General features: G+C 44.1%; 1 protein-coding gene across 2 annotated transcripts; it reads right to left on the bottom strand.

The window, feature by feature from the left end:
• Positions 1-1,851: 1,851 nt before the first annotated feature.
• On the bottom strand, positions 1,852-14,766 carry ubp1 (upstream binding protein 1). 2 transcript variants are annotated; one of them, XM_041052919.1, is made up of 17 exons: positions 14,476-14,766; positions 13,111-14,217; positions 10,099-10,250; positions 8,597-8,673; positions 8,397-8,502; positions 8,127-8,233; positions 7,849-8,001; positions 7,591-7,701; positions 6,627-6,734; positions 6,186-6,292; positions 6,008-6,062; positions 5,583-5,676; positions 5,380-5,470; positions 5,150-5,268; positions 4,909-5,051; positions 4,007-4,058; positions 1,852-3,893 (listed from the first exon to the last, which is right to left on the bottom strand). In XM_041052919.1, exons 2-17 carry the CDS (start codon positions 13,224-13,226, stop codon positions 3,856-3,858), a joined length of 1,629 nt encoding a protein of 542 aa, XP_040908853.1. In that variant the 5' UTR covers positions 13,227-14,217; positions 14,476-14,766; the 3' UTR covers positions 1,852-3,855. The 2 variants fall into 2 exon arrangements, with proteins under 2 accessions (XP_040908853.1, XP_040908854.1); XM_041052920.1 differs by lacking the exon at positions 13,111-14,217.
• Between the last annotated feature and the right edge of the window lie 232 nt (positions 14,767-14,998).

Here is a 14,998-nt window from a genome sequence, read left to right as displayed (position 1 = left end):
TACGTCATGGGGAACGGCGAGGCGCACCGCGCAGAATCACCGTCGTTTAAATGAGAAATGACGACGCTGAAAAAAAAATAGCTTTATCTGCTCACAGCAAAGGTCTTTTATTTCAACGACGGGACATCGTTGCCGAATTAACCTACTACAGAGCCTAAATGCAAAATTTAGCTGCTAGGCCGATATAAACCCCTGTTTCTTCCCATCCTTTTGTAATATGTACAGTATTCTCACGCCAGAATATTGCATGGTACCTGGTCCAATGTGCGGGGATATCCCAGTAGATGTGCAGTTTCTGAAATACTCAAACCAGCTCGTCTGGTACCAACAGTTAAACCACGTTAAAAGTCCACCTCTACATTCCTAAATGCGCTGAGCTCCTGCCATGTGATTGGCTGATTAGATATTTGGGTTAACGAGCAGTTGAACAGGTGTACCTAATAAAGAGTGAGATCAGGTGAAAAAACAGGACCCACCTGTGAGTCCTCGTCGTGTAATTTTATGTTGTGCTTTAGACGCACATAGTCCTATATTCCCAAACCACGTTACAATTTTCTTATAAACAGTTAATCAAATTACCATAAACCAGCTGGTCTACAGGGCCCCAGCAGTTTGCGGCCTGTAGTCCCAGGGTAGTTGCCCACCTTCCCCAACTGGTGATCAGAAATGTAGTTAAACCTGTTAAACCAGCTGGAAAATTAAAAAAAAAAAGGTTATAATGCACCTGTACAACAAGACATACACTCACTGGCATGTCCTTTGAGACCTCCAGCTGTTTTCATTACACCAGGATGCCAGATTTCTGGTAAATAATTGCAACAGCTGCATTCACTCCTCGTCCCATATTTTGATTCAGCCTCTGATAAGATGGCTGGAGTGAAAATTAGCATGATTCTGTGTCCTTAACATCTGCTTCGGGACACCTCTGGCAGGTGCTTTCAATCTGCTCAACAAACCACACAAGTAACTGCAGTCTCATCCAACTGTCGAGCAACAAAAGGCCACTGTTTTGCATTGTCACCTTTGACATTACACAATACTATACTGTTGTTCATGGTGCCTTAGACAAGTACAAATATGATTTCCCTGCACAATTAATAAATGTTTTTATTGGTTATTAAGATGAAAAATATGTCTATTAGATTTATGACCTCAAAAAGTTCTCTGGATCAACTTAAAAAAAAGGTTTTTAGCCATGAAAAGTAACAATGAGCCTGTGACGACAGTCATGTCTTTCATAGCTCAGGAAGGAGCTATATTAAGTCAGAGAAAGTAATCCAGTTTATTCCAGCTTGGAGTTCACAAATTTATAACAGAAAGCCTACTTTACAAAATGGTGATTTGCAGTTCGAAAGATATAGGGGGTTTACCAGACAAGGATAAATAAAATGCACACAAACAATTGTCTCATTAATTTGTTTCTTGTAAAATATTTTCTCTATTAATGCAACAAGACACAGAAGAAAGTTATGAAATCATTTATTCCCAGCACATGTGGTTGTGTACATCTCCAGCATACGATACTGTGCACATGAGAAGCATCATCATTGACATTAGGCTGTACATAAACAGTGGTCACCTCTCCTGCTCTCTCTCTCTCTCTCTCTCTCTCTCTCTCTCACACACACACACACACTCTGTCTCTCACTCACACAGACAGACAATTGGTCAGGCCGTCAGGGGATCAAAACTGCTCACCAGAGTTTGCCCGACTTGGTATCACAGCCACTCTATTCTCATTAATTTTTGAGTCGATGAACACAGTTTACTGTTCTGTGGTACTCATGTCCTTGTAAACACCACAAGAGTCCTGGCTCTGGCGCGCGGTGAGACAAAAACAGATGCTTTTTAGTCTCGACAATCTTTTTTTTTTTTTTTTGTTCTCTTTCCCATTAGGTGGATAAGAAGAGGGTGTGGTTGTAGGACTACTGACTACACATCAAGCTTTAGTTTTGTGATTTTTCAGTGCAGGCTTGGTCTCTAACATCTGGAAAAAGAAGGAGGGGTTAAACACTCAGCAAAGACCAAACTATCCTTCCCTCCCTTCACTGTCTTCCACATGCTCTTTACTAAACAGCAAGCTAAACACGGTATCATTATACCAACAGGAAAAAAAAAATTATGACAACTACGGACATAAGTTTTCTTTGTAAGAACAAAAAAATGACACACATGCACACACACAAACACACATTCTGACACTTAGAGGCGTGCACTTCTGTATGCACTTCGACACTGCCAGACATCGTGTACCAAAAATAGGGGGGGGGGGGGGGTTTCAACTAAACCAACGGTGCCTCCCTGCTACTCCCCGACCTGTGTGAGGTTTCCTTTGTGTCACTTTTCAAAGTAAGGGCACTCAAAACACATGACCTGTACTTCCTGTGTTCAGCTACATTAAAAACACAAGATTCTGAAGATGGATGTGGAGCTGTCGGGATTTTCCAGTCTACAGGATAAGACTATCAAAACCAGGCTGCAGGACTGCTGCATTTCTACCAGGCTGCCAAGTGACGGGTTGCTTCTTGCAGAGCAGATCCTGGAATGGAGGGTTTATTACTCCGAACATGCAGCGCACAAGCCGCTCCACTAGATGAGGGTTTTATTCACCTTCTGACCAATTCTTTTAATGCTTCTAGTGAGGCTTTTCCTCAAAGGGGAAAAAAAAAAACGCCAACCAATCTGAAACCTGTTTGGTCCACATTATAATAGGTTTTTGGATAGGCGTTACTGCTCCGCATGTCAGTCTTCTACCGAGGGTTGTTCCTCTTATTTCTATACATTTATGGCCAAAATCCCTGGAGGCGTAAACCCCACTCCTCTAAACCAGTGTTTCTAAATCAGCACAGAAAGCAGAGGAGTGAAAGAGGAGGTGTTATGTGCTCTGTGTGTGTATGAATGCGAGTAAAAGATTGAGCTAAAAAGCCTATATGGCACCAGAAACAAGTCAATGAGAGCAATAGAAACAGCTTATCCATAAATAAAGCATCAACTAAAATGAGTAAAAGCGCAGGCCAAACAGGACGTATGTTAAGAGGGTTGAGCTGAGTGTGACATTTCAATGGACAGAGAGATATGGCTGGAAGTCTAAAATCACATGGATGAATATGTGACTACAGTCAATGAAACCTATCCATTTGACAAAGTCCAAGGAAAAAAAAATTCTTTTGAATGTTTGCGTTAACATCCACAAACACTTCCACAAATTTATCCTGGATATTTCAGGGGTTACCAAGCTCAGCTGATCAATAAATGGTTTATTAAGCGGCGTAAACCGCCCCGAGGAGAATGTTAAACAAGCAGAGTAAGTTGGGTTTCTCCTATAAGCAAGTTAGTATGTTGAGTTCGCATGCTGTTCAGCAGTACAGGTTATCAAATACTGGCCTAGTGCTGGTTGTGCGCGTTGTGTAGGAAGGGCAACGAGCAATAAGGAAACTCTGCTTTCTTTCCTTCTCCTGTCGGCCAGATCATCACTCTCCCCTCTCTCCTGGAGCCTCCCCCCTTCCCTTCTCCACACAAAAACCATACAAAAAGACAAAAAAATCAAATCAAATCAAAATACATAGAAGATCATTATATTTCCCCCTAACTCCGTTACCCCCACCCGGTCTCTCCTCTTTTAACTACTCTCCTCCGTTAATAATGTTTTCAATATGAAACAGTGGACACACCCATGTCAGATTCTAACATTTACATGGCTTTAACGCAGTCTCTCTGCTTTCGGTCGAAGCGATTGTTTAGAGGGAGAGAGGGAGGAAGTAGAAGGAAAGAGTAGAGGCAGGCAGAGAGGGACAGAGGGAGGCTTCTGCTCCAAAACAGAGGGTGGAGTATTAGTGATGCCATCTGTCCTCATCACTACTTCAGGATGAGATGGAGTCCTTCGCCCAGTTCATCTGGAAGAGAAGGAAGTGCGACAAAGTACATTAAATCCTTGGCAATTAAGGATCTTTAGAATCTTGTCTCATGCCAAATTACAATGCTAGAGACAGACGCATTATGAGCTCACCTTTGACGGTGCTGATCAAAAAACAGCTTTCGTCAGGCAAGTTGTAAACCATCTGGAAAAGACAAAAAAAACAGACGAGATGAAATGTTGCAGCTCCTTTAGCACCCCTGTCAACTCGCAGAAACAAAAATGGCTCCTTGTGGTTTTAGAGGTCGCTGACATGACTGGCAGACTTTTTAAGTCAAGAGAGGGTTTAATGAAAGCATAAACAGTATCGTGGGTGTGTGACAGCAGAGGTCTGTAAATGACATGCAAATAAGTGACAGGACAGACAGCAGAGTTGTTGTTCCTGGTCAGATAGCACACAAAATAGTGACGCACAGTTTAGTTCTTCCTCTGTACACAGTGACTTGAGTCTCAGTAGCAGCCGTGACATTTACTGAAGCCTCGTCAACTCCAGCTCCATTTTTGCATCCATGTGGCTTATAGCCAGACCAACACCAAAATTATGACGCAGATACTAATATCAATATTTGAGAGTTGAATTTGCTGGATTTTTCTTTCACTACTTTTTCACAGAAGGTTCACAGAGTGTGTAGTGTGCTTAAAAAGAAAAAGAGAAATCATCAGTTCATCCCTTATTTCTTAAGTCTTGAATCGATCCATATAAAAACGTAAAAGTAACATATATTTGGAGCACAAACTCGTTGTTTTGTGAACATTATTACAAGCAAAAACAGCACAAAATGTATCCTAAACACTGAGTGAGTGCAGAGTCATTCAGTATCCATGGTGATGGTTTTTTCCTGATTATAGTGGAGAGCTTTGAGTGTATCCCACAGTTTACCTTTTTAATTACACCACCTCTCTTAACAGAGAGCCCTTCACAGCTGAGCGTTTGATGCTCTGTAATAACGTGCTAATGGAAGAGGCAAAGGGCCTGTGTGTTCGCGTGCTGGTACCTGGTCACTAAGCAGGATGTGTATGCCTGTAGGACCCTGTCTGTACACCTGGTTGATTTTTCCCAGTGGAAGGCTGCACACACACGCCATCTTGCGGATCAATTCTGCAGCTGTCAGCTCCTCTAGGTACAGAGCGTGGTACACTGCACACAAACAGAAATGTGGTTTAAATTTCAGACCACTCACACACACACACACACAGAACACTACATGCTGTAACACACACGGTTTCTATCTGTACCTCGTAAACTAGAGGAGACGCTGTGCTCTCCATTTTCATTGGAGCAGTGTCTCTCCAGCAGGGGGCTCTCCCGAGGGGACTCCTGACAGACATACACTGTCAACCTGGGACACACTGACCTACACACACACACAGGAAAAAAAAAAAATCAATGAGCAACACTGGCATGTTGTTACTTTTACAGGTACACAACCACAGGAATTGACGGACAAATAGTCTTGGTAACACACCTGGATTTAAGTGCATTGAAGAGTCTGATCCCATCTGCTGGCCCACAAATCTGGACCAGGTCGTCCCGGGTTAGCTTCAACAAATCAGAACCTACACAAAGAACACAGAGGACTAGTCACGTGCACTGCAGCTGTTATCACTCCACATGTGTGTATTACTGTGTGTGTGTGTGTGGAGGGGCTGTGTGTGTGTGTGTGTGTACCTGAGAAGTGAGAGAAGAGTCGTGTGTAGGAGCTGAAGCGATTTTTCAGCAGCCACTTCTGTGCGTCCTGTATGGATGCAGTGGGGCTCAGCTGCTGTAGAGGGGGACAGGGACACGGAGGACGTCAACACGTGGATCTGGGTTTAACTTTCCTCACTCGTATTCAGAAATCATATCCAACAGCAAACTATTCATGATTGACGCAACGAGGGCTGCATCTATTTTCTTTTCTTTTGCCAATTATGAACAGTTTATTTCTGATTCATTTACTATAAAAATGTCAAAAACAATGTCAAAATATCCCACCTCCGATGACCTAAACTAAGTTTTTCCTGCTGTGATATGCTAATGTGTCTTTTGTGAAAAACATTTTATTCTTTAGCTTTTCCACCAGTTCATGCAGGTGCCGTAGTTTGTTGACTAACCTCCAAGTTGCCATGGCTGCCAGGGTCTGCCTGGTGATTGGGAGAGGACGAGTCACTAGAAAACAAGAGATGACGAGTAAGAGAGGTGAGACCAACACACACCCCAGTTAAAGGCCACTGAACAAGTGCACACACACACACACACACACACACACACAAACTGTGGACACACAGTTACCTGTCCGGTACTGAGGAGGTCGTGTAGGTGGACAGTGGGGTGGAGGCGAAGGAGGGAGTAGCTGCCTGGTTGGTGCTGACGTAGGCGTTGTCTGGCCATGGGGAGCACTAAGGAAGGACACGCATATCTAAATACTCAATTATACCAAACTCTCACACAGATGACTTATTGGATTAATTATCACTGAGGGCGAACTCCAACTACTCAGAAACAGGAGCTTAATGGTTGAGGAAAATTCAGGGGTGTGCTTGGAATTTAGCTTTAGACCATCTCCACCCCACCTAATGTCAAATACATGGCATTTTAGCTTTCCCAGCAGCTGGGGGTCTAGGGTCTACAAGCTTCAGACTGTTAACAGCCAGGTGTCTAGAGAGGGGGAGGGGGCTGTGGGTGGAGAGATGGGGAGGAGGAGTAGAGGAGAGAGGAGAGCAGGGTGCTTACACTGCCTCTCTTGGCCAAGGAGTCGCCACAGTCAGCGGGAAGTGTCCGCTTGCTGGACTTTTTCAGCTCGTGGTCACCCGCATCCTCTATGATGGGTTCAAGCCTCGTCTACGTACAGACACACAGCAGAGGTTAGCCAGCCAGCGACCAGCACACAAACACAACCAATGACCCCAGGAAACACACTCTGTCACTGAGTGGATAGCCTGAGGGAAATCTTTGTGCGGCATACAAAAGAATAAAATGCTTGGACACTTTTCCAAGAAAATCTGTCATAAAACTTCTTGAGACAGAATTCATCTTAATCTATACTTGAATATACACAATAGATGTAACAGACTGATTTGAATAGCAACATTTTTCCCCCACATTTCAGCCCCTTTACCTCAAACTGTGCAAGGTTTCCCAACAACGTTTTAATATGGAAGTTAGCCACCTTCCCTTACGTAACGTCCATCTCTGCTAACATCATAGCAGCTGTTGTTTTATGAAATTAACACTTAGGGCTCAGTGAAAAAGACCAAAACAAATAATATGATATATTTATCGAGTCTGTCTATTTTGGGGGGACATTATCTTCTAACTTAAGTGATCACTACATGAGATGCATAAAGATTTAAGTGGCTTACAAACTGCAAAGCAAGTGACTTAGGGAAACTCTGTGGTGCATCTCAAATACCCTGCCAACCATGTTCCACGACCTGTTTTACACCTTTTCTTCAGTGTTTAATTGATGCACCTGTATGTTGAAAATCAACCTTTAAATGGTCAGTTGTCAGTTGCCAAAAAAAAGCATTTTAATTCAAGAGCTGCATGTTGTAGGTCAGAGCCACTAAACAATAACAAAGAAAATGAACAAAAGGAATCATGTGAATTTGGGGTCTCCTTGTTCGTACTATAGCCATGTTAGTGCTACAGCCACAGAGCTGTAAAGCCTGACAATCCGCTGCAGCTGCATACTGACCTCTGACAGGATAGTGGTATCATAAGAGGGCTGGTACTTTTCCTTCTCTTGAGCTGTGCGTTTCTCCATCTTCTCCCTGTCCGTCTTTTGCTTGCGGTCCGCCCCCTTTGGCTAAGCAGCAACCAGGGAAGAAAAGACCAGAAAAGGAAGGACAGATCTGATTGATGTAAGGGCCAACACAGAGAGGTGGCAAAGAATGTCAACATCGTTTCAGACAGTGGAAACATTTCCACCCTGTGGGAGAGAACGAGTGCGTACCTTAAAGACTTTGATTTGGCAGGAGGCAGAGTGGAGGTGCTCTGTGTACTCTCCACTGTCTCCCTGGGCGAACGTGTCGATCTGGATCCTGAAGGGGACACCCTTCTCTCCACCATGTTTCCTGGGGGTGAACTCTGTGCTGATGCAGTGCACCTGCAGACAGCGGGGAGACCAGGGTATGGGTGCGATCAAAATATGTGTTTGATGTGGAAATTCAGTGGCACGCCCAACAGATGGCACACAAGAGAGCTCTCTGTCTCTGTGTGTGTGTGCTTTACCTGCACAAAAACAGAAGTCCTTTTGTTCATGTCCCACAGGAACTCTGCAGCGTTGAGCTGGGAGGGGTGAGTCTTCGGCTCCACAATGCCCACTGACATGGGGATATCTGTCACACACACACACACACACACACACACACACACACACACACACACACACACACACACACACACACACACACACACACACACACACACACACAAAGATATTTAAACTCTGAATCACACACAGGATGATTAAAGTAAACATTTCTTGCTAGGCATCATTACCGATGTCAAGGAGACGGTCGCCAGGACGATTCCACTTCCAGCCCTCCAGCTGCTGGTGCTCTGTGTATTGCAGCCGGCGGTCATGAAACACCACTCGCACTATGCTCTACACACAGACACACAACCCCACCACGTTAGGTACAAAGTGTACTTAACATAATAAGTAAAGGTTTGTCCTCCAGCTGAGAGAATCCTCTCACCTTCACCATCTTGTTGTTGAGCTCTGGTAACTCCCCTGCCTTCCTGTTGTCCAACATACGCACCTCGTAAGACTGGCCTGAGAGAGAGAAAACACAAGGTCAAGAGCAAGAAGAAAACATGATGAAAGGGTGGATCTAAAATGTATTATATTGTATTTTAATGGTCTCCTCAAAGAGCACAGGCTTTGTTTGTTCTGGAATTTAGAAAAGACAAAAGCCCCTTTTCCACCAAACAGGCCCAGGAACTAAAATACAAGAGCTATCAAAAGAGCTTAAAGTTACTTAAATGTATTTTGTTCTGTGGTTCCACCGTGTCTCAAAAATTTGTGAACTCTCTTGTTGGTACACCAATCTAGTTTCTTCTTCTTTTTTTTTTTTTTAAATTTAACTTCTTTAACTTCTGAGAACAAAAAAAACTTTGGATCAATAAACGTGGCTGTCTGTTGAGTTTTGGTGATTTTAAAAGGCTTCTGCAAAAACACCACCCTGAATTCCGGGTGACTGCAAAGTACTAACACCTGAGCGGGTTTTGAGGAGCAGGACCTAAATTTAGAACCAGGTTTCTCTTGTTCCAGGTGCGGAAAAAGGGCTAAAACTCTATTTAATGTTTTACTAAAATATCCTGAGACGCCGCTGAGACGATTATAAAGTACTCAACTTGTGTTTTGGTGAGGTAGCCGTTTTAAGTGGCAGCCTTTATTTGCAGACGCTGAGACTAAAGTTCTTTGCTTGCAATGTAATATTTTATGTAAGAAGTTATGTTCACTTGTGAAAAATGTTGTTTTACCACCGCAGTGGTATATTTGGTGTCTGACACAATATGCTAACATTTTCCACTAAACATCATGCATCTTGACCTAAGGACATGGACGACCAGACCACCTTTAAAAGCCGCCCACTCAGCAGTTTGAAAAAGTCTTTGCATCAGCAACAAATAGAGCTAGAGGTTCTACAAGTAGCATTTTAGCTGCACTAGCACTTCTGTATAATTGATATTTTTATGTATGAATTCTGTTAAAGTCTCTAACTTCATGAAAACTGGGATCAATAATGGACAATTCCTGTCTTGTGGTAAAGCATGTGAGTCCATACATGTTGCTGCTTCTCATTAAATAGGAGACATTGGTAGTTCCTCTATTTATTTCAATCCCTTTATGTGCCATCAAATTAGAAAATCTCTGTTCGTGCCAGGCCAGAGGCCAGCAGGGGCTGCCATTCACCTCTGCAAAGGTTTTATTTGACAGTAATTACACTAATATACAATAAATGAATGTGGTAATTATTTACTGATGTTAAATGATGGGTGTGTGTAGTCCTAGAAGACAAAGAGGAGGATTGTATGGGAACATACCAGATCAAATACCATCGTCTTTATGTGCAATTTCTATAGTCTAAGTCTTTCTATAGTCTTAAGTAGAAAAATTAAAATACTTAACAAAAAAGAAAACAAAATCAGCTGAAACTCAACCAAAACTCTGGAATGCATGTACTGTGTGTCTCACCTTGGTTTAGGTATGTGAGCGTTTCGTCATGCAGCTTGACAGCAGGCGAGGTGGCGGCGCACAGCACATACTGGAATGGGGGATTTTTGGTCTCGTTTTCGGTAGGAAGGCTGGAGTCCTCCTGCTTAAAGATTGGCAGAGCCAGCACATCGCTGAGAGAGAAAGAAAGAGGACACACAAATAGAAAGTCAGCACGGATATGACACCGGAGTGACAAGCAAAGAAAAAAAAAAACTCCAGGGGAAAAAAACACCATAAAAGGTTTTCCATGTTGAGATTTATTTGGTGAAATTTCCTGGATTTTGTCCATTTCATTTGCCTTGTATCTAAAGTTGTCCAAAATTTCTAAGCTTTTATGAAAAATCCCCAAAACCATGTGGGATCCATCCTGATGGGAACATAATCACTGTGACCTCCTAAAAGCAAAGAGAAACCCTGCTTTTAATCCTGAAGACTGGATGTTCTTGTTTTCCCTCTTTGCAATTTATCTCTACAAAACACATCAAATGGTTTGGGCCATTTAAACTGTTACATGCGACACTTTTGGTAAGACAATACTTCACCTCCTCATAGTGTGGAATTATTAAATGGATTTGCTTATTTTAGAATAAGTGACAAAGACTCTCCATCGATCAAATGGCTCTCTTATTATGTATGCATGAGGCCGCTGCAGGATAAATGAACAAAAACACCCAGAGATAGCCTGAGCTGCTGACACATACTATCTCTCACACTTGGCAGCCACTCTAGACAACCAACCCGTCCTCAGCTCACCCTGACAAATTCTGCAGGAGTGTCAACGGGGGCACGCCGAACGGGAGGGTGCTTGTGTATAGACCTCAGTGCCAGTGCAGAAAAGGAGTCCTATCCATGCAGAGAAATGTAGATCATGGCATCTCATTAGCTGGAAATCTTTTTGACAAGTCATGATGCTTCCCTAAACCTGAGCCAAGCTTGACAATTTCAAGACATTCCTGCAGCACCTTCCCCCAAACAACAGCCTACTAGATTTATTCATACTGTCTCTCAATCATTTGCCTGTGTGTTTTCTTTGCCCAGACAGTGCCAGTCTCAGTACTAGCCCAGTGAAGCCCCGCTGCCCAGGAAAACTACATCTGCTTCCTGAAACCTGAGGACCTGGCTCCACTGAGACACACCGAGACATTCTGTTCCTACCAGCTGCTGACTCCAAACATGCCCCGCAACCCACCCCACCACCACGGATAGCACTACTCCTGCAGCCACGGACACCAATCACACACACAACACATCCAAAGTTTTCACCAATTCAAACACATGCGACCCATCACTTGAGTATTGGTAAACTTGCTTACTCTCATAAGAGACTTGTCACACACACCTATGTCACGCTAAGATAAATACATGCTAAAAGCAGATGGCTGAGGAGGCTGCTGATAAGACACGTGCATGCCCTGGGGGGCTTCTTGCCTTCATACACAAATATCATCACCTCCCATAACCTATTACAAAATACAGTGCACACATACCACGAGTTACTCATTGAACAGGTGGTTTACACCAATACTACTGTGATGCCAACAGAGTCATCCTTTAAACACCCAAGGGAGACAGACACCGGAAACTTTTATTCACCCTTCACAGATTATCACATGCAGTCCTGACTAACTAGCGTTTCCCTGATTCATAAGACACCCATGTTTGGGAATAAATGTTGGAATCACCTGAGCAACCAGCAACTGGTGCAATATCCATGTGTTACCGGAGTACACAGTTAACACTGGGGATGAACATTTGTTACTGGACTGCATGCAACCTCTATAATTACTGTATAGAGACAAAGACTGTGTGTAGTGCCTGAAGCTGGGTATCATTTGAAAATGGTAGATTTAAGCTCAAACACTTTTCTGTAGTGACACCAAAACAGTGCTGGTTTTTCAGAAATGGAAATCTTAACATCTGCAAGTCCATGACGGCTGGAAAAATCTGTCTGTGAGGACGATGTTGTGATTTGGTCGAAAGCTCCAAAACCGCAAGTTAATCATGGAATCTCTGTAGTGAGACTGCGACCAAATTGCTCAATGCATAAGTGTTAACTAAGGAAGTTTTCCTAAAAATGGTTAGACACGTTTCCTGTTTCAAATGACGAAATGTCTGATAAAAGAATGAGTAAACAAACCTAAAAAGCTGGCCAAGCATGAAAAGCAAACTCTTAATAACTGACACTTTGAAACTCAATCCTATGGATACATTTTGGTCAAAAGTACTGAGGTTCAATACCCAGGACTTGTACCTACAATTGGCTGTGTCAATCTTTCTTAGAGGGAAAACATCATGGTAAAGAAATGTGAAATTGTAAAAACTGAGCTAAGACATTCAGACTACATGTTAATAATCATCAGAGATGCCCAGTGTTTGTTTGGTCAGGTGTGCCCTAAGCTGAAGGAGAGAGGCAAGGAGTTCTGAAGCTTCTGTCACTTGCACAATCAATTAACAGTCAATTAACTCTTTTAGAAACGTTCCTAATCAAAAAGAACCACCTGAGACACAAGGCACAACCTTTTGTGTCCACACACCACTAATCATCAGAAACAAAGCCAGAGACCTACTCTGATAACTCTGCCAGTCTGAGAGGCCAAACCAGGGCCTTTCCTGCAGACTTCCTCCGTGTTATCTCGAAATAAACACAAAGTGTAGGTCTCTTTTCGGCACACACACATACATCATAATCTGTGCAACAAGATGAACCATGTACCTCACAGTATTACACGTGTCTTTCCTTTGATTGTGGTTTTTTTTTTTTTGGACAAATTAATCTTTGTCCCTGATCATGGCACCCTGCAGTGACTGCCCTAGTCCAAATCCCAAAACAAAGAGAAGCCATCATGACCAAAACAAAGGGAATAACACGCACAGACAAGGGGGGTGTAGTGCTAACACTTCCAGGCAGTGTATGTTTGTGTATTGTTCTCTCACACAACCCAATACTGAGCTATGCAGGTGAGGTTTGGCGTGTTGACTCTCGTCTCTGACCTCATGCTGTAGGCTCCAGCCCCCAGCTCCTGCCCGATGCCGGACAGGCTGGCATCGAAGTCGTGCACCAGCCCCGACTCGATGGTGGCGTCGTCCATCTTCAGCACCCAGGCCATCGGCCCCAGCTCCTTGTCCTCGGCTTCTACTCGGAGGGACGCCAGCTTGCTTCAGGTACGAGACGTCGGCTAGCGAGGAAGTGGGCTATGCAGCTTCTGAGTGACGCCGTGAGAGGAAAGTTATGCTGCTAGCCCGTTAGCCGCTCCCTGGCAAGCTGGGCAGGCGAACTGGTAGCTTTCCACAGAGACTGGGTGTATTGCCATATCTCCACTCGGGGTTTTCGGGGGCTTTTGTCACGTAACACACGCAACCGCAACTGGCAGAGAGGCTGAAAGTAACGATGAGTTAGGATCCACTCAGCTAGAATATGTTAGTCGTGACTGAAGATGCGAGCTGACTGTCAGCATGCTAACATTAGCTAACAGCTAGCTAGCTTCACAAAGGCAACTTAAGCAGGCTAGCATGAATTCAGCTTCGCCGCTGTTACCCTCTGTCGGCACGCAGTCTTCAGGCAGGCTATCTAAGGTTAGCTCAACAAAATGCAACAAGCAGAGAAGATGGTTTCAGTCCACACGCCGCATCCCACGCAGCGTCCGCACAGCTGTTGCTAGCTAGCTATCAGGCTAACTAGCATCAACTTCACTGGGTCTGAATCAACTGTGTAGCGTACTGTAACCTAAGAGCTGCTCTCTTCTGGCGCTCCTTGAACCGTCCCAGCCCGATCTCCTCTTTTCATCGCGGTGCAGGAATCACCGCTAAAGCTCCCAGTTCCTGAGACGCAGTCCTCTAACCATCCAAAGTGAAGCGACTGACACAAAACCAGGCATCAACATGGCTCCCACAACGTACAGACTGTCGGTCTGTGAAGCCTGCGGGGCTGCCACCGCCAGCCTCAGGAAGGATGCCAGGAGGGCGATCAGCCAATCAGAGGGCGCCTCTTGTGCCCAGCGCAAGGAGATTAGCCAATCAGAGACCTCCGAGCTGCCGTCATTGTGTCCAACTGTAGCCGCGCGGTGCCTCCAGAAACTATAATGCATCTATAAAACATCTCTGTCAACAAAGATGATCGCTGTGAGAGTAAAGATTGTATGTTTATGTGCAGCCACCCCCCCTGTTTTTCACTCTTAAACATGTGTCATGTACACACGCAGTGACAGGTTCACTGACCACAATAAAACAAACAAACAAAAACAACAAAAACTAATGACGAAAGAAGTTATTCATTAACATGTAACGACACACTCACACTCTAAGGCCCATAAATTAAACTAAACAAATATGTAGTTTTCGGGTTTGTGAGGGTCATACCGTGTGTAAGTGCTGCCGCCGTGCCTCTGTACGGGGGCTCGGAAGTTTTCGGTGTAGGGCTGCCAGAACAACATCGCGTCCCCACACCAGCTGTCACTACAGTGCGCCTCACTCCTGCTGCAAGTAAACACGACTCAGCCCGGTACCGACGAGGTCCAGACGGGAGCTCATGTTCAACTCAGGTCAGCGCTGAACAGAAGTTTTGTTGTGTATCCCTCTAGTCAATAATTAAACACCGGTTGGACCCTGGACGTGGCGCACAGTCAAGTCTCTGGGTGGTAAAGCTGTTTCCGAGCAGGGTACACGCGCTATCTTGGCTCGAGGGGGAAGACCCGCCTCATGACTTCATTAATGTCCCCTGTGTGTCTGAGAATTCAGGATTTAGACGTCAACATACAGCAGCCAGACTATGGTGTAAAGCACAGAAAAGATGAAACACAATGGGCCCAAAAGTCTAATTGGATAACCTCCATTAATTTCTTACATGCAAAAATTAAAGTTAGGCAAGTTTCAAGTTTTTACG

Source organism: Toxotes jaculatrix, chromosome 13, assembly GCF_017976425.1.
Source record: "Toxotes jaculatrix isolate fToxJac2 chromosome 13, fToxJac2.pri, whole genome shotgun sequence".
Classification (NCBI taxonomy): domain Eukaryota; kingdom Metazoa; phylum Chordata; class Actinopteri; family Toxotidae; genus Toxotes; species Toxotes jaculatrix.
This window is presented reverse-complemented; position numbering and strand designations above follow the sequence as displayed.

Bases quoted from the DNA above. Each gene is read 5' to 3' on its own strand.
- ubp1 (XM_041052919.1), bottom strand. From the start codon at position 13,226: ATGGCCTGGGTGCTGAAGATGGACGACGCCACCATCGAGTCGGGGCTG. The intron at 5,677-6,007 runs GTTAGTCAACAA...CCCCCTCTACAG, and splicing joins GCAGCCATGGCAACTTGGAG to CAGCTGAGCCCCACTGCATC. The intron at 5,052-5,149 runs GTACAGATAGAA...GTTTGTGTGCAG, and splicing joins CGTCTCCTCTAGTTTACGAG to TGTACCACGCTCTGTACCTA.